Below are 25,363 nucleotides of genomic sequence, written 5' to 3'. Positions count from 1 at the left end.
GAAGAAATAAGTGGTACATATGTAATGTGTAAAAGGTACAGGCTGGGCACGACTTTCAGATTTTTTTACTGAACAATTTGACTGAGCAATATCTCTAGAGGGTTAGGTCATTTTATTGTCATGTGTGAAGGGGATGTGGTTAATTTCGGGATACCGACGCCGGTATCCTGACAGCCGGGGAAATGCCGGCGGTCGGAATCCCGAACCAAGCCCAATATTCCTACTTGGGTGGTGGCCCATGCCACCACACGAGGGGGAATTTAATAGTGTGGCGAGCGAACCTCACCACTGGGCCCGTTGCGTGGCGAGCGCAGCGAGGCCGCCATGGGACTCGCTGCGCTCCCTGACGGTAGTCCGTGTGTCCAGATTCGGCATTGGTCTCCTGACCGCCGGTAAATCATACTAAACACGTGTGAAGATGTGATAGAACATACAGTATAATAACAGCAGTGCGACACCTAAGCCCTGGCTTGGACTTCACAGGTATTGCACAGGGTAATTAGCATAATGGGGGTCATTCCGAGTTGTTCACTCGCTGCCGATTTTCGCAGTGCAGCGTTTAAGTGAAAAAACGGCAAAAATGCGCATGGTACGCAGCGCGCATGTGCTATGTACTTTCACACAAAACTTTGTAGATTTACACAAGCTCGAGCGACGTTTTTTCATCGCTCGAGTGATCGTAGTGTGATTGACAGGAAGTGGGTGTTACTGGGCGGAAACTGGCCGTTTTCAGGGAGTGTGCTAAAAAACGCAGCCGTGCCAGGTAAAAACGCAGGAGTGGCTGGAGAAACGGGGGAGTTGCTGGCAGAACGCAGGGCGTGTTTGTGACGTCAAACCAGGAACTAAACGGACTGAGGTGATGGCAATCTAGGAGTAGGTCTGGAGCTACTCAGAAACTGCAGGGAATTATTTAGTAGCAGTTCTGCTAATCTTTCGCTCGCTATTCTGCTAAGCTAAGATACACTCCCAGAGGGCGGCGGCCTAGCGTGTGCAATGTGCTAAAAGCAGCTAGCGAGCGAACAACTCGGAATGAGGGCCAATATTCTATGTCAGTATGCTCTGTAAGGCCAGCATGCTACCCACACCCTTATGTATAAGTGCAAAATATCTGACACCGCACAAGTGTATTTTCATGAAACTTCCTAAATTGTATTGTATGCTTCACACTGTGTCACATTGAAGTCATTAAAACTGTGAGGATTTATTCTTGGCTTTCCGTGTTTGATATAGTCATTATTCACCCCGACTCGCAATTAGGCTTTTATAATTGTGATTTAAGCCAACATCCCACAGTTGACTGCAGATAAATCTTGAATCAATGTTTGTACAAAAAAATGGCATGTCTTTTCATTAGTGCCAACTTTAACAGACTTTCTTTGGGAAATAATGTGTATTGTGTGTTATCTGTGATTTTACTGCATTGAAAAATCAGTCCCATAAAAGGTGATGGCGGAGATTAAGAAAGTTCCCACCTTCATGCCATATGTATACTGAGGAAGCGGTTAAAATACCGCTAGTGGGGATCCCGCCAGTCACAATGCCAGCGCCCGGAGTCCCGACTAGCTGTGAAATGCCACCACTGAAATACTGGTGCAACAGTCTATTCTCCCTCTGTGGGTGTCCACGACACCCATAGAGGGAGAATAGAACCTGTGGTGAGCGCAGACAGCCACCGTGCCCGCAGCGTGGGCGTGCACAGTGAGCCCGCAAGTGGCTTTCTAGCACTCGTCCCGCTGCCGGCATTACGGCGGACGGGATCCCACTGTCGGGATCATGAGAGCCAGGATCCCGTCCGCCAGCATTTCATACTGATCCCGTATGCTGTATGTATTTGGGCTTTACGTAGAAGATGTATCAACGCTATTAGAGAAATTAAGTGTAAATGTCACAATCTGGGATTTAAAGACCTGATAAATACTGTGGCCTCTCACTCCTGGCTTTCGGTGAGGTCCTCCACTGTTCGCTGGTCCCCGGTACCTTCTACAGCAGGGCTGGCCAAACCGGTCCTCGAGATCTACCAACAGTTCATGTTTTACAGGCCTCCTGGAGAGCTGTAGAATTGTCAGTTAGGAATGAGGGCAGCACATCTTAATTAGTAATGACTACACCTGTGCACTAGCTAGGTGGTCTGGAAAATGTGAACTGTTGGTAGATCTTGAGGACTGGTTTGGCCAGCCCTGTTCTACAGAATCCAAACCTGGCAACTTCTTGTATTGATGCTGCCGGATCCGCTGCATGGGCACCGTCATTTTGGAAATGTCACCTGACTGCACTTTCACCAAGGAGGTTACTTGTTTGGATCAGTTGATCCTGGCAACCAATTGGAATACCAGAGACCCTATTTAAACGCATCCTGGACAGCTACGAGTTGACAGTGCAACGTCGCGTCTACAAGACACCCTATTGCCTCTGCCAAACCTTGTGTCTTCAAGTGCAGTGTTCCTGCTTTGGTTTATAGCCTGGTTACTGTCACAACTGAGGGCCTGAGCTGACGGGAGGCAGCCTCAGTTGTAGGGGCTGAGATGTACCGGAACCTGGGAGGTTGTATCAGACCCCTGGACATGTAAGTAACATGAATAATAACTGCCCGAAGGCGTGACCACGACAACTTGGATAAAAGTCAATGATGTTTATTATGACAACTCCGCAACACAGCAGCAGTAAAAGAAAACGTAAAAGTCAGCAAAGAATAAATACAGTTCCTGGGTACTACAGGATGGCAGGAGCCACAGGGCACTGGTAGTGTGAGATAGTTCTTATGATCTTCTAGATGGAAAGTCCTTACCAGGCCCGACTGTAGCAATGGAGATAACCCAGGATTGTGCCAGCTGGTGTTCCAGGAAAAGCTGGGTTGCTGAAGATAAAACAGCTGCTGTGGATACTGGCTGGAACCAAACTGTTGTTAGCACGGAGTGGATACTGGCTGGAACCAGTTAAATAATAAATGAACTTGGGAGCGATGAAATATGAACTGAAATGTAGAACTTGAGAGCGGAGAAATAATAATACCGGTGGAGAGTGGTAAAGTGTAGAAAGGACACCGGCCCTTTAAGGGAAGCTGTACTCTACTGGAAGCTGAGCTGGAAGCAGGTAATGTTGTAGCTGGAAACAGATGAATCCACAATGGATTGGAGAGTCAGGCTACACCGCAGGTGGAATGCTGGTGCGGGTCTCTATGGTGGAAGTCTTGAGACAGGAGCTGGAACCTGGAAGACAATCACAGGAGAGAAACAAACAGGAACTAGGTTTGACAACCAAAGCACTGACGCCTTCCTTGCTCAGGCACAATGTATTTATACCTGCAGCAAGGAAGGGATTGGCTAGGCAATTATGCAGATTATCAATACTGAGAACAGATTGGTGGAAATGATCAGCTGACAGAATCCAAGATGGCTGCGCCCATGCAGACACTTGGAGGGAAGTTTGGTTTGTAATCCATGTGGTAATGAAAACAGTAATGGCGGCGCCGGCCACCGGAGACAGGAGGCGCCAGGCTGACAGATGCACATCCAACCACGCGGACACAGCGGAGGCCGCGGCTGACGTAATCGCCACTCAGACACTCTGCATGCAGAAGTTCAGGGACAGCGGCGGAGGCCGCGGGAGACGCCATGCCAGGTGTAATATGGCGTTTACTGTGACAGCGTCCCAGAGTGACAGGAGAGGATACAGGAATGTACACATCAGGATAACAGATGGAATCCGGTCCTGGAGCGCTGAGCCAGCCTTAGGAGGCATCTGATGGGTAAGAAATGGCGTCCAGATACCCGGATCGTGACAGTTACCTGTTAAGCATTACTGGTCCCACCTCGATTACCTGTCACTCATTACCAGTTCCAGCCAAGTTACCTGTTATGCATTACCGGTCCCAGCTCAGAAACCTCTTAAGCATTACCGGTCCCAGTTCGGTTCACTTGTTATGCATATATCGGTTCCTGCCTGTGTGCCTTTATCTCTGGTATCATCCAGTTCTCATTACTTATAGGATTCTGTCCGTTCAAGTCCGACCTGTCACAAGACATACCCTAGTTCTCGCCCAAGTACATCACCTCACAGTCTCTACTGTCTGGTATCTGCTAGCACTCTTCAGAACTGCTTTGCTTCTGCCTCTATGCAGAGAAACCTAATAAACCCTACCAGCTTTCTCCACTTAGGCTCCAGTCCAGCTTCAACCTCAGGCTCCAGTCCGACTACGGAAACCTCGGCAGGTATGCATCACCCGCTACAGCGCACTGAATACATTTGTCCAGAGCACCACTCTGCCTCTGAGGGCTTGCCTTCTTCCAATAATGCATCCTGGTTCCATCTCTTCCCCAGCACCAAACGATCCACATGATGTACAGTAAAAGAAAATGTGACTCATAAGACCTGGCCATCTTCTTCCATTGATCCATGGCCCAGTTCTGAAGCTCACCCGCTCATTGTAGGTGCTTTCGGAGATGGACAGGGGTCAGCTTGGGCACTGTAACCGGTTTGCAGGTATGCAGTCCCATACACAGCAAGCTACGATGTACTTTGTGCTACAGTAGCTCCTCTGTGGGATCGCACCAGTGCTTCAGTTAGTCTTGGGTGCCGATCACCCTGTCGCTGGATCACCAGTTGAGTTCCTTGACATCCTTTGGTAGGTGCTAACCATTGCATACCGTGACCACCCCACAACACCTGCCATATTTGGAGATGCTCTGACCCAGTCGTCTAGCCATCACAGTTTGTCCCTTACCATAATTGCTCAGAGCTTTATGCTTGCCCATTTTTTCACATCAATTTCACATCAATTTCAAGAACTGAGTTTTCACTTGCTGCCTTATATATCCTGCCCCTTGACAGTTGCCATTGTAGCGAATTAAACAATGGGGGTCATTCCGAGTTGTTCGCTCGGTAAAAATCTTCGCATCGCAGCGATTTTCCGCTTAATGCGCATGCACAATGGCCCTCATTCCGAGTTGATCGCTAAGTTTTTCGTTCGCACAGCCTATTAGTAAAGTTGCGTTAATGTAGTAAATTTGCGAACATCCGCCCCCAACGTATTTTAGCACATTCGCACGCATTATTACACAAAGTGGGCGTACGGCAAATGACATCGCAACAATGCGAAATCCTCGCAGCAATGCGAACCCATCGCATAAACACATACTTCTTCGTACAAATACTAAGTTGTAGTATATTTACACATTTTTCAGTTAAAGTGATCACTTTTGCTGAAAAACGCACCACAATTTGTTTTTATACTATTAAGTGGACTAACACCTTCCAAATCAAAGTCCACAAGCCCTCCTCAATAACAAATCCAATTAGTGAATTAATTGAAATGGTCATGATCAATTAAGTATTTGTTGAAATCCCAGAAAAACACTTTGTAGCCATAAAATAACCTCCTTTTATTTACATGTTTAATATAAATATAGATGTTTGCAATGTGCTTGGTCTAATGTGTTTTTAGAATTTATTAAAGTACAGTTTTTGTATGTGAATGAAGGTGTATGCATGTTTAAAAAGCCAATAACATGTTTTAGTTGTTGATTTTAAAAAACTTACGTTAGATGTTTGAAATGTTTAAGGTAAGAAATGTTTGTTCTGCAATCTGCTGTTCCTTTATTGCATGACTAAATAATAAAGAGCCGCTGAAGTTTTTAAATTTATTAGTTTATTTTTTTTTAAAAGTGGAATACTGATATTATCCTTTTTTATAATATATAAAATTATAATAATAAAATTAACAAAATTTTTGCATGGCGTCCAAAAGCCCCACCAAGGCCTGGAGATGGCGCCTCATACTGCCAACTATATCCTGCAAGGATGTTGGATCTCCAACGGCAACATCTGTAATTAAGAGATAACAAACATTACTAACTTACTCACATTGCTTATTAGCCTAGCAAGGCACAAAGCACACTTTAATGCATGCAGGTCCAAACTGCATTCCTCCTGCTTGTGTGAAACTACATATACCAGCAGTCGTTGACTCAGTTTTGGTGCCAGGGAATGAAAAACCTGTGTAAGGGCATGCTGGGATGTGTAGTTTTTCTACAGTTGCAGTTGCGCAGTTTGGACAGGCCTGCTTAATGGCAAAGTTGATACCTCATGACTGTTTTAGGGTTCAATCATTAGCCTTAAAAAAAGCCAGCATGCTCAGTTTTTTTGTGTGACTTATTCCAATTGTAAAGAGCATGGCCTACATTTGCTCCTATGTGATTTCATTGTAAGATGTAGCGTTGGCCATAGCAAACAAGGCTAAATAAATTTAATAACTTGTAGAAGTTGTTCCCCAATAGTCAAGATTAATTGTATTGTTTGTTCTGGGCAACATCCCATGTTAAAGTTATGGTGGTAATTCCAAGTTGATTGCAGCTTTAAAAATTTAAGTAGTTGCTCAAAACCATTTGCACTGCAGGGGAGGCAGATATAACATGTGCAGAGAGAGTTAGATTTGGGTGTGATGTGTTCAATCTTCTATCTAATTAGCACATTAAAAATAAAGCAGCCAGTATTTACCCTGCACAGAATCAAAATTACCCAATCACATCGAAGTCTCTCTGCACATGTTATATCTGCCTCCCCTGCAGTGCACATGGTTTGGCCCAACTGCTTAAATTTGTCCGGCATGCAAACATCTTGGTTTTTCCCCCTATGTTCCATCTTCAACACTGTTACACCATGTTGCCATTCATTCACATCCTTTATTTGTGGCATGATTTAAAAGGGGTTTGGTCCTGCCTCCTCACACTGCATATCAATATCTTCCGAAGGCCACCATATCATAGCATTCCCACACTCCCTGAAAGCTGCCCTTACTAAATAAGTGCAAACAGGGTTTATTTTATTTTTTTTTCATTTTGTGAATGTAACTTTCCCACCACAAATCAGTGTGTCATTAGTCTACATAACAAAGTGAAGCATGTGTTTTGTAAGTTTAAATTTTCTGACTACACAGGCCCAAGTGTAAATCGACAACAACATACTAAACTCCACTCAGGTCTAACTGTTGGCCTTCAAAACTAACACATATAAACCCTGTTGTCCTGCCAACCCTGGCTACCTAATGAGTGTCAACCTAGAGTGGACACACAAAATATTGCACACATACACACTGTACATATAATGACACTCACAAATATGTAAAGGCAACATGTACACCATGAGGAAAATATCCAAATTTTGTCCTGGGGACAAGAATTCAAACAGTACAACCCTGCATGTTTTGGCATTGTAAGTGTAAGTGGGTAATCATTTCGACACCAAAACCAAACTTACTTTCCACGGCAACATCCTGACTCCCGGATGGTTCGTCAGGGGCTTCCTGTGCCCATTCACTGGGTGGTGAGCTTGGCATGATCGGTGAAGCCGGCTGAGGGATGGTGAAAGGAGGAGGGATTGGGGAAGGAGGAGGGATTGGGGAAGGAGGATGGATTGGGGAAGGAGGAGGGATTGGGGAAGGAGGAGGGATTGGGGAAGGAGGCTGGATTGGGGAAGGAGGAGGGATTGGGGAAGGAGGAGGGATTGGGGAAGGAGGCTGGATTGGAGCAACAATTTCAGAGGGGGGGTCTGATTGCGAGGGCGAGGGGGGTGGAGAGAAATGTAAGGCAATAGAGGGTGAGGGGGGTTCAGATGGGGATGACGAAGATGAAGGAGAAGGGGTATGGGAAGGAGGAGAAGGGGTCCCAGAAAGAGATGGAGAGGTGTGGTGAGAAGGGGAATGGAAAGTGGAGTGGGCCAGGGAAGATGAGGGGGCCTTGGAAGATGAGGTGGACTGGGAAGATGATGGGGACTGGGAAGCTGAGGGGGACTGTGAAGGGGAGGGGGAGTGAGAAGGGGAGGGGGACTGTGAAGGGGAGGGGGAGTGAGAAGGGGAGGGGGAATGAGAAGGGGAGGGGGAGTGAGAAGGGGAGGGTGAGTGGGAAGGGGAAGGGGGTGGGGAGTTGTGCCGTTGTTGTTGTCCTAGAATGTAAATATTGTAAACATTGTTAAATTATGCAAAATTGCATAGTATTCATTTGTTCATATCAATGTTCTGTTACATATTTTTTTTTTAATATATTTTTTTTTGAAACTCAAACATGTTAAGATCCTCTTCATGTTGGCCACAGCAAATAAAATGTTTCAAAACGTGAACTTTGAAGCTCATTCCTTAATCTAGTCCATTGAGTCATAGTGATTGGTCTAGGCACCATCACCAGATTAGTATTCAAGGCACCTTATTATATAGCCAGCACTGATCCAGTATTTTGGAGCAGTTTCCAGGCTGCTTCTTATTTCTTGAAAACATGCACTTGTTTCGTGTCACTTTACTACAGTCAGTACTGTTTTCCCTAACCACACACACTGTCCTAATTTCCTAAAAAATACACTGAAGGATGCAATTAGCCTACCACTTACTGTAAAATCTTGGTAATTCCAAGGGGATTACAGCATGAATTTATTTTGCATTTGGCCAAAAGCATGTGCTCTGCAGGGGTTGCATATATAACATGTGCAGAGAGAGTTAGATTTGGGTGTGTTTAGAAATTATGGCCATGGAAAATCCAGCCTGTTTTATTTTAACACTGCAAATTTAAAAAATGCTTTAACACACACCACCACAATCTTACACACTCTGCACATGTTACATATGCTTCCCCTGCAGTGCACATGGTTTTGCACAATGGTTTTCAACAATGCGTCGGAAACAAAGAAAAACAAGCAAACATTAGCACATTTTAAGTTAAAAATCGTATGTAATGTAACTTACTTCGTGTATGGAGAGCACGGATTTGCTGGCGGATCTCCGCCAACAGATCTGGAGTCCGCCTGCGGAGATCACTCCAGCGCCTCTCCAGCTGGATGATTGTCCGCCTGCTGCGGACGCGAGTCCGCAGCAGGCGGCGGACCTCCGCGTAGGCCTCGCGCTTCACCCGATTGGGGATGAAGCGCCCAACGCGGCCTACGCGGCGGTCCATCACCGCCACCAGCACGCGGAGCTCCCGCCTGGAGAACGGTGCTGCACGCATCATGGCAATGGCGTTTTCCTTATTTGGGCATATATTTATAGTGTCTGGTAGCATGTGATTGGCCAAAAATATGTCATTTCTAATAACTTTATTGATCTTTGCAATGCTGTGAAGAGCAGAGTGTTATTTTGCACGAGCGGAAATTCGCATTAGCAGAAGCGAAAATGTTTGTTAGAAACAATTAGATAAAACACACAGAGACAGACTTTACTGAAAATTACTAAACATATCTGTGTACTCACCACAGGTCGTGTGATCATTCAGCTGGACAGTCACAAAGTGTCAAACATTGAGTATCATTTGTTTGTGTGTTTGTTTACATAATCAGGATTTGAGGATATAAAATAAATAAGGACACTATTTATTAACATTACAGTATTTAAATTATTACATAAACATTGTCAGCTTAACGTGTTTTTGTTTTTTATGTTTAAAAAGAAAAAACCATTCAAACACAACAACAGCATTCCCCAATCACTTTACAAGAACATACTAAATGCAATCATGTTTAAAAATACATAAGCATACTGGGTTGTATTATTTGTGCAAATATAAATGGGAAAAACACTATACCTGAAATGTTCTGCTACGATTCTTGCCCTCACTTGGCTCCCCCTCCGTGTCACACTCCCCCCACCGAAGCGTGGCACAACCCCTGGCTCCTCATCAGGCAATTCCTCTGCCTGAGGAAGCTCAACACTACTCCTTACCGCGATATTATGGAGTATTGCGCACAGGACCACTATTTTACTTGCCATCTCCGGCGAATACATGATGTCGCCACCCGTGCGGTGGAGCACACGAAAGCGCCCTTTCAGGACACCAATTGTGCGCTCCACCAGCTGCCTAGTGGCAGTAAGCGCGGAGTTAAATGCCATCTGTGGTCCTGGCCTGGGATTACGGTAAGGAGTCATGAGCCAGGGGGTGCAAGGATATCCACGGTCTCCTGTTGGAATAAGAGCCACATTTTAGATCTCAAATTTCATATATTGTTGTTACTTTTTAACTAAAAAATTTGAGCAACAACTCACCCAATAACCACATGTCTGGTCGTTGACTTGATCTTAATCTCTGCCATATCCCTGATTGTCTAATGACATACGCATCATGGGAACTCCCTGTAAACTTTGCGTTCAGGGAAAGGATCTGGAGGGATGGCCCACAAACAACCATTACATTCAGAGAATGAAACACTTTCCTGTTTCTATAAATTTCTTCATTATGTCTTGGTGGCTGAATAGCAACATGTGTGCCATCCACAACCCCAATAACATGTGGAAAGCGACTACCACCTTCCGCAAATTGCCGCTTCACCACATCTAGGGCACCAACATCCAAAGGCATAGCAATAAATTGCTTAACACGCTTGATGAAAGCCTGGCAGACACGTCGCAGGACCTTACTGAACTGGCCCTGCGACATGCCAACCAGGTCTCCAACAACATGCTGGAATGATCCTGTGGCCAAAAAATGTAACACTGCAAGGAATTGTGTCAATGGTGGTATTGCTGTAGGATACCGAATTTCAGACTCCAGATCACTCTCTATTATGGAGAGAGTGTCTAGGATTAGATGTGGTGGCAGCCGGTATCTACGCACCACCACATCATCTGGCATCCCAAAAAGTATGACACGGGTTCTGAAAATTGGTGGCCTAGCACGCCTCCGTTGCCTTGGTTGATGAGGAGCCGGCTGTGGTTGTGGGGCTGGCGGTTGGGGTGGGAGTGCTGGCGTGGGTTGGGGAGGTAGGGCTTCTGCCGCAATATGTATTGACATCACACACTTTTTGGAGAGAATGTTAAGAAATGTCAATTTTAAAAAAATCAAAGTTTTACTAAATTTAACACAATAACTGTTTTTACAATTGTGGTGTCAACTTACTGCAGGAGCGTACATTTTTTCTGTGTTGAATTCATGTAAAAAATACAAAAATAAAAAGCAAATAAAACTAAATTTAATATTTGGATATAAAAAACATATATTAATGCAAAAAATCTTTTGAAAAACAAAAAAAAAATAAAAAAAAAAATTTAGTACCTAGTCCAGGAAAGACAAACACTACTTTGCAGATCAATCCTGGAAACCCCAAACACTTTGTTTAGCAAACTTTACACAAAAATTAATTAAAAATTAAAAAAAAAAACAAGCACCAACACAGGCCAACGACACTTACCTGCTCCTAAAGAAATAAAGTCTTGTTTTTGTGGACCACACCCAAAATTAAAGTCAAAATTGGTTTTTTTCACCAAAAAAACAAAACCTACAAGAGAACACAAATGACAGTCAAAAACAGCATACAGACACTTCCAACAAACAAACTCCAACACAGGCCAACGACACTTACCTGCTCCTAAAGAAATAAAGTCTTGTTTTTGTGGACCACACCCAAAAATAAAGTCAAAATTGGTTTTTTTCACCAAAAAAACAAAACCTACAAGAGAACACAAATGACAGTCAAAAACAGCATACAGACACTTCCAACAAACAAACTCCAACACAGGCCAACGACACTTACCTGCTCCTAAAGAAATAAAGTCTTGTTTTTGTGGACCACACCCAAAAATAAAGTCAAAATTGGTTTTTTTCACCAAAAAGTAGATTCCTAGAAGAGAACACTAATGACAGTCAAAACAAAGAAGCACGGGAATATTTTCACAAATGGACTTGCAAAATATATATGTGTTATAAAAATTAAAACATTAAAATGTATTACAAAAACTTGCAAACACAAAAAAAAAAAAAAAAAAACACAATACTCACAAACGAAAATACACACAAAAAATGACTGCCTATATTCAAAACGCAAAGAAAAGGACAAAGGTATGCTTGACAATTACTCACTCTGCAAATTCCACTAGCACCTTCACGCACAAGCCAACAAACAAATGAAACTCCAAACTACCTACACTCACAGCGTGCAAACTCGGCCCTTAAATAAGCAGTGCAATCATTCACCAGATTAATAGTGTACACCTGTGTGAATTAACGATTCGCACGTAGGTATATAAGCGCACACACCTCGGCGTACACGTCATCACAAACATGGCTTCTCGTGAGCAAATCGCAGCAGAGATAGACCGCATTGCAGAGCAGCAGATGGCATTGCAGAAACAACGCTTAGAGTGGCAAAGGCGCTTGTTAGAATCCGCCTCTGCGGATGTTGAGGCAGGACCTAGTACTCTGCAAATTTCTGCTTCTGAACCTCAAGAATTGAGTGTGGATACCCTGCCACACACACATAGTGAGCAAACTGAGGGAGAATTGACTTTAGCCACACAAACACAGCAGACAGAAGCTGCTAGTGAGGAGGAAGATGGAGATGACCAACCTGAAGAAACCTCACAGGCTACCTCCAGACGGAAAAAAAGACAGCCTGCATTCACTAAGAGGGAGTTGCGTGTCTTGGTCACGCAGGCCATGTCCAAAATACATAGGGGCCCCAAAAACATGGGGGCTGCTTCCAAAGAACGCATCTGGAGAGACATCACAAAATCTGTGAATGAAGTTGGCTCTGTCGTCAGAACATCACAGGAAGTGAGACGACGGTAAGTGCATCTTGAGAATCCATTTTCTGTGCTAAGTTGCCTAAAAAATGTAGTTACATGTCATGTTATGTCTAGCAAACACAAGCAGAACATGTGTGCTAGATATTTACTTTGAACAATAAGAAGACTCAACTTTTTCCCTCTTTCACAATATTTATGTAGGTGGGCCGACTTCAAATCCCGCCTGAAGGCAAAGAGGGCTGCGGAGTGGAATGCCTCAAGGGCAACAGGGGGGGGACCACCTGTCGCTGTGGAGTATACTGACTTGGAGGAGATGGCGATGGCCTGTGTGAGTTCTGAGGAGGGCCAAGGGGTGTCTCATATGGACACGGACCTGCCTGAGATTGTGACGGGACATGACTTGGAAGGTAAGTTTACACATGTATTTGTCTGAAATTTGAACTGTATTAATAATCTTAAACTAATTTTGACTCCAACTTTTCCCCCACACATTCTTCTATTTGCTTGCCACAAAACACAGCACAGGGGGGTGAACAGTTTGAGTCACAGGCCGGTTATGTGGTTGAGGCTGAGGTGGAGGGACCTAGTGGGTCTGCCAGTGTGGGCCAACAAAACCCACCTATGCAGGTTCCTACTGGCCCCCCCACCCAACCCTCTGCTATCCCGGAGATCCTGCTTGAAATTGCTAGGTATGGTGAGAGCCTAAACACATTTCAAGACGGGGTCATCCGGGAGGTAAGCCAGATAACTGTCCGGCTCACTGAGATCCGAACCTGTGTTGAGCAAGGTGTTGCTCAACTCTGCCAAAGTCTGGCAGAGATCAGGCAGGCCCAAGAACAACTGGCCTCCTCAAACCAAAGCCTTGCAACTAACATCTTGCAAGGGCTCCAGGCCATCGCTGTCTCCCTTGCCCACAGTGGCAGAGAGCCAACCACATCGGCTCCCTCCCCTGCCCCTGCCCAGGAAGAACAGGACACTGGGCAGGCCCAACGAAGGTCACTCCGCAGACCAAGCAAAGAAGATCAGCCTCAGGCGGGGCCAAAAAGAAGAAAGTGATGTCTCTCCAGATGGGCAGCACCCATGTTTTTGTAGTTGCCTCTATGTTATTTTGGACTTGGCTTGTGTGGCCAGAATGGATCACTCCCTCTTAGTGAAATGTCTTTTTTTCTGTTTGGAGGAATTGTAGCCTGTGAGTTTCTTTTAAAAAACAACAGAGCCATCTTCCTCTCACTAGTGTGCTGTGTATTGTTGTGTTTGTGTGGTGGATACTAATTATTTCTCAGTTTGTGTCACATTTTTGTGTGGCAGGGTGTGAAATATGTTGAATTTATAAGATACTTTTGTCAGAAGCAGAAATTTGCAGAGTACTGAGTTCTGCAATATAATTTTTGTCAGTGCCATCTGCTTGGTGCTTGGTCTATCTCTGCCTGTGAGACTCATGTGGAGCCATGTTTAAATGTTGGATCATATTATTTCTGAAATAAAAAATATAATTTCAAAATGTGTGCAATTTCTTGAAGGTAATGCATTAGCAAAATCTTACTTACAAAAATATTCTGTCAACATATAGACACTTGGTGACCAATCTGCTAATTCTCCTTAAAAAATTTTTAATAAAAAAAAAAATGTTTGTTTTGCACCACACTTTAAGGTCCATATTAATAAAACAGACACGACAACTTGATAAAATATCTTTGGACAACATGACATCATTGAAAACATTGACAGATGTTAAAAACCTATATTATTGTGACTTTGAAAAATAAATCAGTGTATGCGGCATTATGTGGGTGCTGGTTAATTGATCAGAATGTTGCAGAATTATCTAACTTTAAATACAAATGTAACTTGTTTGTATTTAGTAGTCTAACACACATTCAAACATTTCGGCACAATGCTTACACACCAAGTTAAACACAAATAACAACCTTATTTAGCAGTGTGTGAGATTAATATGTGAGTAGAATAAACATGTAATGTGTGTTCAGTCAATTGCTGGTTGGTAACTTTCATGGGCTCAGTAATTAACAAGTAATTGAACATCAGATGAATGTGCTCTCCAATTAACTGCTAATTACTGCATACACACTTGTACCAGTACTTCGCAAATGTAGAGTAACTGCAGACCTACTCTGCTGCTGCGTGAATGTTGCTACGGTTTCCTATGTTAGTTTTAACAGCGACAAAGTTTATGTGCGAAAAACACGCCCATTGCAAGTTGCATACTCCCACACAGTACGCCCACTTTCACGCCCATGTCGGAGCATTGCGAAGTCTCGCCTCCGCCACGCCCACGCCACTCCTTGTTTTCGTTTGGCAGTTACGGCTTTTTTTGTTCAAAGTAATTTTGCACAGTTGTCGTACGTATGTCTTCGCGCATGCGTAATCACGCATTTGCGCATGCGCAGATACTTACATTTCGGACATTTGCGATGCGATGACTCTTAGCGATCAACTCGGAATGAGGGCCAATGTCCGCACTGCGACAAGTAAATTTGCTATGCACTTAGGAATTTTACTCACGGCATTTTCATCGTTCTGGCGATCGTAATGTGATTGACAGGAAATGGGTGTTACTGGGCGGAAACAGGCCGTTTTATGGGCGTGTGGGAAAAAACGCTACCGTTTCCGGAAAAAACGCAGGAGTGGCTGGAGAAACGGGGGAGTGTCTGGGCGAACGCTGGGTGTGTTTGTGACGTCAAACCAGGAACGACAAGCAGTGAAATGATCGCAGATGCCGAGTAAGTCTGGAGCTACTCAGAAACTGCTACGAGGTGTGTAATCGCAATATTGCGAATACATCGTTCGCAATTTTAAGATGCTAAGATTCACTCCCAGTAGGCGGCGGCTTAGCATGAGCAAATCTGCTAAAATCCACTTGCGAGCGAACAACTCGGAATGACCCCCAATATTATTTACTTTACTTGTCCGTCGTTTTAATGTTATGGCTGATTAGAGTACATAGTATATTTTTTGAAAGTCAAGGTTAATTGTTGGCGCTTATCTGTCTTGTCAGTCAATTGCATGAGCAAATGAGACTCATATACTTATGTCACGTGATGACTTTACAATATTTCTTGATCAATTCAAGTCAGCTAGTTATGAGACTCTCCTCAGAGAAACAATAATTTCATATACTGTATGCCTCACAATACTCCCGATTCCTGGGACTGCTGGTCTGCTCCAGTCACTCTCATTTACAGCTGCTGGCCTTTCTCGAAAATAACGACTGTACTGCAAACGTAGGACTGATGCGGGATACAGTATGTATACAGAGCAGGGCAGTCGTGACCTGGGCTGGGCCCGGGTACTTTTCAAGGGGCATGGCCTATCACAGGAGGTCATGTACTTTTAGAAAAAAATACTGAAAGAAATTGTATTTTAAGCAATTCCATGGCCACACTGCAGCCCAATACACAGCAGCGTGTGCTGGGCTGAGGAGAAGAGCTGCAGCTGCTGCTGCCAGGTAAGGGGGAGGGGGCTTGGGCCCCTACTGGCCCCTCACTGGGCCCCTCCATCAGACCTGGGCCCGGACAATTTGTACCTTCTCCCCCCTCTCTCAACACCACTGATACAGAGTGGACACTTTTGCTCTGAACATAATAAAAAATTACAATATGTTCCACTCTCTTTTTAAAAAATGATGGAAAATAATTGAAATCGTTTTAACAAGGTTATAATTCCTTACCAGATTGGTTTCCAAGAATATAGTGGTAAGCAGGAATTTTGCAATCGTATAATTCATTTATATACAGCGGGTTTTGTTGCATAGCAATTAAGGATTTGATTTAGTAATGAGGAAACATTACATTGTTTTAATAATGAAAAAGGAACCTGTTTGTGCCATATAACTGCACTATAAAAACATACCATATGTCATAAAGATTCCACATCATGTGCCACTTGTTGTTCTCTGCTGTGCACAAACTAAATAAAAACAGATGGTCCATTCAGCGCTCATGAAGGACTGCACTGTGTATAATGCTCATTTTTTTCATGGAAGTGTTTTCTTTGGTTTTAAAGGATAGAAACAAAATTCTTTGGCTGTATACGGGCATGGCAAATCCGCATATAAGAAAATGTGAAAATCTAAATATATTTAGAGATAGATCTAAGCTATCTACAGTATATCTACTAGACTCAGTTCACTGTGTTTCCTATGTAAAAATAGCAGTACAGACAGTGGCCTATCTATAATGGGTGCGCTGCACATCTGCCCCCCCGGGTCCAGGTGGAGCCACACCCGCAGACGCTGCATCCATTTCTTTAGTACTTACTTCTCTGGGAGGCCCATACCCACTGCAGCAACCCCGGCTTTTTGCCAATGTGCAGTAGGGGAATAGCCTGGAAAAGAAATGGCTGCACCGCCATTTTCCCGGAGTCCTGCGCATGCACAGTGGACTCTAGCACAGCACTAGAGTCTACTAGAGCCGTCATCACAGAGACTACGCTGCCGGCTAGAGAGAGAGGAGGACGTCTGGACAGATGCTGTACCTGAGCCGCCTCCTCTCTTTATACGCCGTGAATACAGATAAGTATAACTTATGCTGTGTGTGGTTAATTCATTATGGTGATGCTCCTTTATGAACTTTAGGTGTGTTTGATCAAATATTGACTTGCCGGCCATGTCTGAAGGGTATGGCTTCTTGCTCCTTATCAGAATTCAGACAAATACAGTAGAATTACACACTTAAACAATTAGCTAGAGCACATCCTTGTTGTAGGAGGCTTATTAGGGATTGGTTAGCATGGGGAGGGAGCTATAATTCCGATATCTGTCCTGTCCAAAGTGCTAGGAGGTAGGTTATTTATTATACTGTAGGTGGCAGCCACACCTTACTCCTAGAAGAATACTTAGTTGTGCTCCCTCTCTACTAGGGAGGGCCATCGACTATAAATGTTTAGCAACTATTAATAATTTTTCTAATGATGGTGGAGCTCCAACTTCAAAATTGCTAAGCTCAACCGCCAGGAATGCCCGCATGGCCCTGCCTTCTACTCTGGTTGACCTGCCACCCTTGTGTCCCTCAAACTCATTTAAAGCCGTGTGGGTGATGGTCATCTGTGTGCAAACCATTGATGGGTTACCATCAACTGTTTTCTGCCGTTGATCTCAAAAACCGATGCAACCATCCAGTGCCATTCCTTGTCTCTACCTTTCTCTATCACATCTGGCGGTAATATCCAGAGGTGTGCCCAGCCATTCTGCTGCCTGAGGAGCAAGCGTAAGTAGCGCGATTCTCATCCATTGCACAAGACACCATGAATGTATTTATACGAGTTCCATTTATTTGGCTGCCACTGAGTCATTCAGTCTGCGCATGCATCTAACGGGAAGGGGTGGCTGATGCAGGGGGTGGGTGCCAGGTACTGCATCAAAAGACACAGTTCCACGGACACCTGTGGCCAAATTCCCTCGTACATTCTGAGCAACTATTGGGTCCGATGATGTAGCTGATGTCCGGCCGATTGTGTGACATTTTGCGCACCATGGAGGTCATTCCGATCCGATCGCTCACTGCAGATTGTCGCAGCGATCGGGTCGGAACTGCGCATGCGCCGGTGCCGCAGTGTGCCGGCGCATGGCAGCTTTCGTTACCTAGCGATCGCCTCTGAGACAGAGGCGGTCGCTAGGCGGGAGGGGGCTGAACGGTGGCGTTAAGCCGCCGTTTAGGGGGAGCGGTCCGGCCAACGCAGGCGTGGCCCGGACCATTGGGGGGGGCTGCGCTGGCCGGGTGTTACTCCTCAAATACAAAGGCATCACCTCTGTGCGATGCTTTTGTATTTGTGCAGGGGGGCCGGCACTGACATGCGGGGCGGACTAGCCCTGTGCTGGGCGTCCACCCCGAATGTCTGAGTTAACGATTGTAGCTGTACTAAACTTAGCACAGCTACGATCAACTCTGAATGACCCCACCATGGCAAATTAGAGCAGCAGCCAGTTGGCGTTTTGGTAGCTATCACATCTGCTGCGGCATTAGCATAAATTTGCATAACCAACCACCTCTGTATCAGGACCTATGTAACTACTACAGTACATGCTTTGACAGCACATTATTTATACATATGCAGCAATGATATGTATGGTTTTGTGTGTTAGCACCCTATAAATTAAGGTGATTGGTCCCACTGGTTTCCACGTGTTTTAAGTAACGGGCCCATTTTTCTTTTATGGCTGCCGGATTTTCATTAACCTCATAAAACTGAAAGTTTTCACAGTTTGCAGAGACCTGCTCTTTCCTATTGGAAGTCCCAGATTGCATCATTCGGATCCCTGCACCTTCTCTGGCCCTCTCTGTGTGTACCCAGTCCACGCATGGGCACTTTCTCTGGTGATTTACATACAGTAAGCTTGTGAAACTATTTACAGGTTGAGTATCCCTTATTCGAAATGCTTGGGACCAGAAGCATTTTGGATAACGGATTATTCCGTATTTCGGAATAATATTTTTATATTTTAATGAGTTATCTCGAGGATGGGACTCTGTTGTGAACACAAAATGCATTTATGCTGTAAATAGACCTCAAACACATAAAATACACACAAATATAATTTATTTGTGCATGAAACAGTTTCAGAACATGACAACATGAAATGAAGTTTGTGTACGTACTGAATTTGAGGTTGTCGGGGCTCCGAGTGTAATTTTCCCACCGCCACTGGCTGCTCACATCGCGGGTCTCAGCTGGATGCTTCCCATCACCGTGGGCTGCTCACTTCGCGGGTCCTGGCTGGATGCTTCCCACCGCTGTGGGCTCTTACTTTGCGGGTCCTGGCTGGATGCTTCCCACCGCCGCGGGCTCTTACTTCGCGTGTACTTGCTGGATGCTTCCCACTGCCGCGGGCTGCTCACTTCGCGAGTCCTGTCTGGATGCCTCCCACCGCCGCGGGCTCTTACTTCGCGGGTCCTGCCTGGATGCTTCCCACCGCCGCGGGCTGCTCACTTCGTGAGTCCTGTCTGGATGCCTCCCACCGCCGCAGGCTGCTCTCTTTGCAGGTCTCAGCTGGTGCGTCATGGCTTCATCACGGGTAATGGCGGGGGGCGTGCAACCGCGCAATGCATTATTGGACCCGCACAATGCATTATTGGGACCAGGGACTGGCAAGTGCAGCTTAAGTAAAAAATATTTAAAAAAATCGGCATACCGAAAACTACGGTTTTCGGAATAATTCGGATAAGGGATACTAGGATGAGGGATACTCAACCTGTATTAGCAGCAAAAGTGGCAATGTTAGTTCTCGTAGTACAGCTGCTTTTCCCCTTTAAGAGTAGAACTTGGTCCTGATCTTCATCTAAACATTTATCTCATACTACCAGATGTCTGCAATATTAAAGAGCCTGGTTTGTATCCAGGTCTCTTGTGTGTTGTACTCTTGTGAAATCCTTGTGGTGGCATTGCAGGGATGTTGCAGGAGATCCACTGTAGACGTTCTGACGTTCTAGAAGTTCTCAAAGCAGGGCTCTCTGAACCTTGTGTCTGAGGTCTGTTGAACCCACTCGCACACTATCCATCCCTTGTGACATCTCTCACTGTATGACAGTCACAAGATTTGTATGATTTGCACCTGTATGAACAGTATACCTGTTCTGATATCTCACACCTAGGGCGGGGTGTACTAAGCATCGCATGCGCAATGTGGCACATCCTGCCACTTACCACCTACAGATGGGATTAACTGAGACTGGCCAGTCGGACTTAATCCCCTGCTGTATTGTTCTCTGTATTGTATTGCAGCTAAGAACAATAGATGAAGGGTTTATGCTAATAAGTCATGCTGTGCCTAGGCGCAGAAAACTTGTCAAGATAACCGTGGATCCATCTGTATATACTTATTAGAGATGAGCGGGTTCGGTTCCCTGAGAACCGAACCCCCCCAAACTTTGGGATCCGAGTCTGGCTTGGGTTTTCCCGCCCGCCTCAATGACATCATCGAAGCAAAACGTCATCATCCCGCTGTCGGATTCTCGCGGGTTTTGGATTCTATATAAGACCCCGTGCATCGGCGCCATCTTCACTCCGGCATTGGAGAGTGTACTGGACGGACATGTCCGTCTCAGTACTGCGTGGCATAGCGTGCGGTGGGTGGGGGTGCCCTATGTGCTGTATCTGAAAAAGGGGTGCTCTGTCTGCTGTATTTGAAAGGGTGCTCTATCTCTGTACGCTGTATCTGAAAGGAGAGCTTTCTCTCTGTCAGCTGTATCTGAAAAAGGGGTGCTTTCTCTCTGTCAGCTGTATCTGAAAAAGGGGTGCTTTCTCTCTGTCAGCTGTATCTGAAAAAGGGGTGCTTTCTCTCTGTCAGCTGTATCTGAAAAAGGGGTGCTTTCTCTCTGTCAGCTGTATCTGAAAAAGGGGTGCTTTCTCTCTGTCAGCTGTATTTGAAAGGGGCTCTCTCTGTCAGCTGTATATGTAAAGGGTGGGATCCGGTCTCTAGGTCATTAAGACTTTGGTCGACAATGCCTAGGTCGACCACTATTGGTCGACAGTAAGTAGGTTGACATGATTTCTAGGTCGACAGGGACTGTATGTCGACATGTACTAGGTCGACATGACAAAAGGTCGGCATGAGTTTTTCAAATGTTTTAATTTTTTTATCTTTTTCGTACTTTTCGATCCACGTGGACTACAATTGTGAATGGTAACCTTGCCGGAAGCATGGCAAGAGAAGCGAGCCATGCGAGGCGACACGTGGCACTAATTGGGGTTCCTGGTCACTCTACGAAGAAAACACCACCAAAAAAATTAAAAAACTCATATCGACCTTTTTAATGTCGACCTAGTACATTTCAACCTAGAGTCCCTGTCGACCTAGAAACCATGTCGACCTACTTACTGTCGACCAATAGTGGTCGCTCTAGACACTGTCGACCTAAGTCTAGTCTATCTAACATACCACACCCGTAAAGGGGTGCTCTCTCTGTCTGCTGTATTTGAAAAAGGGGTGCTCTCTGTCTGCGGTATCTGTAAAGGGGTGCTCTCTCTGTCAGCTGTATCTGTAAAGGGGTGCCCTCTCTGTCAGCTGTATCTGTAAAGGGTGCTCTCTGTCAGCTGTATCTGTAAAGGGGTGCTCTCTCTGTCTGCTGTATTTGAAAAAGGGGTGCTCTCTGTCAGCTGTATCTGTAAAGGGGTGCTCTCTCTGTGAGCTGTATCTGTAAAGCGTTGCTCTCTCTGTCAGCTGTATCTGTAAAGGGGTGCTCTCTCTGTCAGCTGTATCTGTAAAGGGGTGCCCTCTCTGTCAGCTGTATCTGTAAAGGGGTGCTCTCTCAGTCAGCTGTATCTGTAAAGAGGTGCTCTCTCTGTCAGCTGTATCTGTAAAGGGGTGCTCTCTCTGTCAGCTGTATCTGTAAAGGGGTGCCCTCTCTGTCAGCTGTATCTGTAAAGGGTGCTCTCTGTCAGCTGTATCTGTAAAGGGGTGCTCTCTTTGTCAGCTGTATCTGTAAAGGGGTGCCCTCTCTGTCAGCTGTATCTGTAAAGGGGGGCCCTCTCTGTCAGCTGTATCTGTAAAGGGGTGCCCTCTCTGTCAGCTGTATCTGTAAAGGGGTGCTCTCTCTGTCAGCTGTATCTGTAAAGGGGTGCCCTCTCTGTCAGCTGTATCTGTAAAGGGGTGCTCTCTCTGTCTGCTGTATCTGAAAGGGGTGGTCTCTCTGGGTGTGGATCATTGGATCGACAGTGTCTAGGTCGACAATGTTTGGGTCGACCACTATAGGTCGACAGTCACTAGGTCGACAGAGTTTCTAGGTCAACATGTTCTAGGTCGACAGGTCAAAAGGTCGACATGAGTTTTTCATGTTTTTTTAGTGTCGTTTTCTCCGTACAGTGACCGGGAAGCCCAATTAGTGCACCATGTCCCCTCGCATGGCTCGCTTCACTCGCCATGCTTCAGGCAAGATGCCTCGCTCCGCTACTGCTGCGCTCAGCAAAGCTTACAATTCCCAATCGTAGTCCGCGTGGATCGTTAAGTATGAAAAAGTTCAAAAAAAGAAAAAAAATGTAAAAAAAAACTCATGTAGACCTTTTGATCTGTCGACCTAGAAACTAGTGATGAGCGAGGTTCGGTTTTACTCGGTTTTACTCGGTTTTACTCGGTTCTCAAAACGGCATCTTATTGGCTATCCAAAACACGTGACATCCGTGAGCCAATAAGATGCCGTTTTGAGAACCGAGTAAAACCGAGTAAAACCGAGTAAAACCGAATCCGCTCATCACTACTAGAAACCCCGTCGACCTTGAAAACACGTCGACCTAGTGACTGTCGACCAATAGTGGTCGACCCAAACATTGTCGACTTAGACACTGTCGATCTTCAGACCGGATCCCGCTCTCTCTCTCTGTCAGCTGTATCTGTAAAGAGGTGCTCTCTCTGTCAGCTGTATCTGTAAAGGGATGCTCTATCTGTCAGCTGTATCTGAAAGGGGTGCTCTCTCTGTCAGCTGTATCTGTAAAGGGGTGCTCTCTCTGTCAGCTGTATCTGAAAGGGGTGCTCTCTGTCAGCTGTATCTGAAAGGGTTGCTCTCTCTGTTAGCTGTATCTGAAAGGGGTGCTCTCTCTCTGTCAGCTGTATCTGAAAAAGGGATGCTCTATCTGTCAGCTGTATCTGAGAGGGGTGCTCTCTCTGTCAGCTGTATCTGAAAGGGGTGCTCTCTGTCTGCTGTATCTGAAAGGGGTGCTCTCTCTGTCAGCTGTATCTGTAAAGGGGTGCTCTCTCTGTCAGCTGTATCTAAAAGGGTTGCTCTCTGTCAGCTGTATCTGAAAGGGGTGCTCTCTCTCTCTGTCAGCTGTAACTGAAAAAGGGGTGCTCTCTCTCTGTCAGCTGTATCTGTAAAGGGGTGCTCTCTCTCTCTGTCAGCTGTATCTGTAAAGGGTGCTCTCTCTGTCAGCTGTATTTGTAAAGGGGTGCTCTCTCTGTCAGCTGTATCTGATAGGGGTGTTCTCTCTATCAGCTGTATCTGAAATGGGTGCTCTCTCTCTCTCTGTCAGCTGTATCTGAAAGGGGTGCTCTCTCTGTCAGCTGTATCTGAAAAAAAGGGGTTCGCTCTGTCTGCGGTATCTGAAAAAGAGGTGCTTTCTGTCTGCTGTATTTGAAAGGGGTGCTGTATCTGAAAAAGGGGTGCTCTCTGTCAGCTGTATCTGAAAGGGGTGCCCTCTCTGTCAGCTGTATCTGAAAAAGGGATGTTCTCTCTCCGTCATCTGTATCTGAAAAAGGAGTGTTCTCTCTCTGTCAGCAGTATCTGAAAAAGGGGTACTCTCTCTCTCTGTCAGCTGTATCTGAAAAGGGTGCTCTCTGTCAGCTGTATCTGAAAGGGGTGCTCTCTCTGTGAGCTGTATCTGAAAAAGGGATGTTCTCTCTCTGTCAGCTGTACTGTATCTGAAAAAGGAGTGTTCTAACTGCTGTGTCTGCAAGGGGTGATCTGTCCGTCCATCCAGTGGCTCTGCCCCAGTGTAAAATTATAATAAAAGTAAAAACAAAAAAAAACAAAAATTTTAATGATAAAAAACATATATTTTTTGTGTGGTTTGTGCTGTACCCCAGTGTACTATACAATTTTTAGTTTATTTTCATAAGTACTGTGACACTGGCAGTCAGACCGCAGTATAGTATTTCCTACTCATACACGTACAGATGGAGCCACGGTAGTCATGGCTCCGTCTAGGGGGGGCACATCTAACGCAGAAAGCGTCTCCGGCCGGCCGGGCGCGCGTGCTCGCTCGCGACGGAGACGCGCCCCATTCACTTGAATGGAGAGCGTCTCCGTGCACTCCCGGCGTGACTAGGCGGACGGCCTAGTCACGACGGGAGTGCACACCTGCGATGAAGCCGCCTCAGATGAGCACGGCTCCATCTGTATTGTGCGATGCCAGCGGTGAAGTCAACCGCAGTGTGTAATTATTTATTATAAATATTTCTGACTCATTTGTGCAAAGCTGTTGGTGATGCACAAATGCAATCCATCAATGTAATCTGCTAAGGCAGATACCTAGGGGCATAAAGGGGTTAGGCCAGGGCATGTGGGACAATTCCATCTTGCACCTTATTTCTTTGCATTATGTTCTCTTTGGAGCATTTTTTTGGGCATAGTTTATAAAACTGCCATCCTGTCTGCCACTGCAGTGCCACTCCTAGATATACCAGGTGTTTGTGCCACCCACATGTGTCGCTTATCTTAGTCATCCAGCGACCTCGATGCAACCTTTTGGCCTAAACTGGATAAAAACAATATTGTGAGGTGTTCAGAATAGACTGGAAATGAGTGGAAATGAATGTTATTGAGATTAATAATACCGTAGGAACAAAAACACCCTTAAATTATGTGATTTTAGTTGTTATGATTTATTTATTTATTTTTTTAATTAGAACCAAAACACACAAGGGCAGTTTGGGCAAAACCAATACAAAACCAAAACACGAAAACAAAAACAAAACCCTAAAAATGGGCAGGCGCGCATCTCTAATACTTATCGCATGTATACTTACATATGCGATTAGTATCGCAAAGGACAACTTTCCTTATAAGAGCCGCCCTTTGCGATGTTAGGACTTCCGGGTTTAGGACCTGGGAGTCCCTCTGTGCATGCGCAGTATTCTACCTTTAGTACATCCCACCAGAGGCGGAACTACCGCTAGTGCAACCAGTGCGTTGCACTGGGGCCCGCCACTGTCCAGGGGCCCAAAGCATGTAATGAGTCAAACTGACTCATTACATGCCGCTGTATGCTACGGGCAATCGCTGCCCGCAGCACACAGCCGCCCGGAGAGGAGAAGAGCGCAGCGGTACGGGGGAAGGAGGAGGATGGAGGTGGAGGAGGGAGCCGCAGCAGCGCTTTGCTAATGGTTGAGGCGCTGCTGCTGCTGCTGTCCCTCTGCTTCACTATAGG

General features: G+C 45.4%; 2 protein-coding genes across 4 annotated transcripts in view; one reads left to right on the top strand and one right to left on the bottom strand.

The window, feature by feature from the left end:
* The window catches only part of CPQ (carboxypeptidase Q), a 1,143,103-nt gene that overhangs the window by 468,484 nt on the left and 649,256 nt on the right, over positions 1–25,363 (top strand). The window lies entirely within an intron of this gene.
* Positions 5,627–10,028, bottom strand: LOC134928713 (uncharacterized). Its single transcript, XM_063924727.1, has 5 exons — positions 10,016–10,028; positions 9,558–9,646; positions 9,227–9,248; positions 7,252–7,935; positions 5,627–5,820 (listed from the first exon to the last, which is right to left on the bottom strand). The coding sequence occupies exons 1-5, from the start codon at positions 10,026–10,028 to the stop codon at positions 5,714–5,716; spliced, it is 915 nt and encodes a 304-aa protein (XP_063780797.1). The 3' UTR covers positions 5,627–5,713.

The sequence above is a fragment of the Pseudophryne corroboree genome, chromosome 5 (genome assembly GCF_028390025.1).
Source record: "Pseudophryne corroboree isolate aPseCor3 chromosome 5, aPseCor3.hap2, whole genome shotgun sequence".
NCBI classification, from domain to species: Eukaryota; Metazoa; Chordata; class Amphibia; order Anura; family Myobatrachidae; genus Pseudophryne; species Pseudophryne corroboree.
This window is presented reverse-complemented; position numbering and strand designations above follow the sequence as displayed.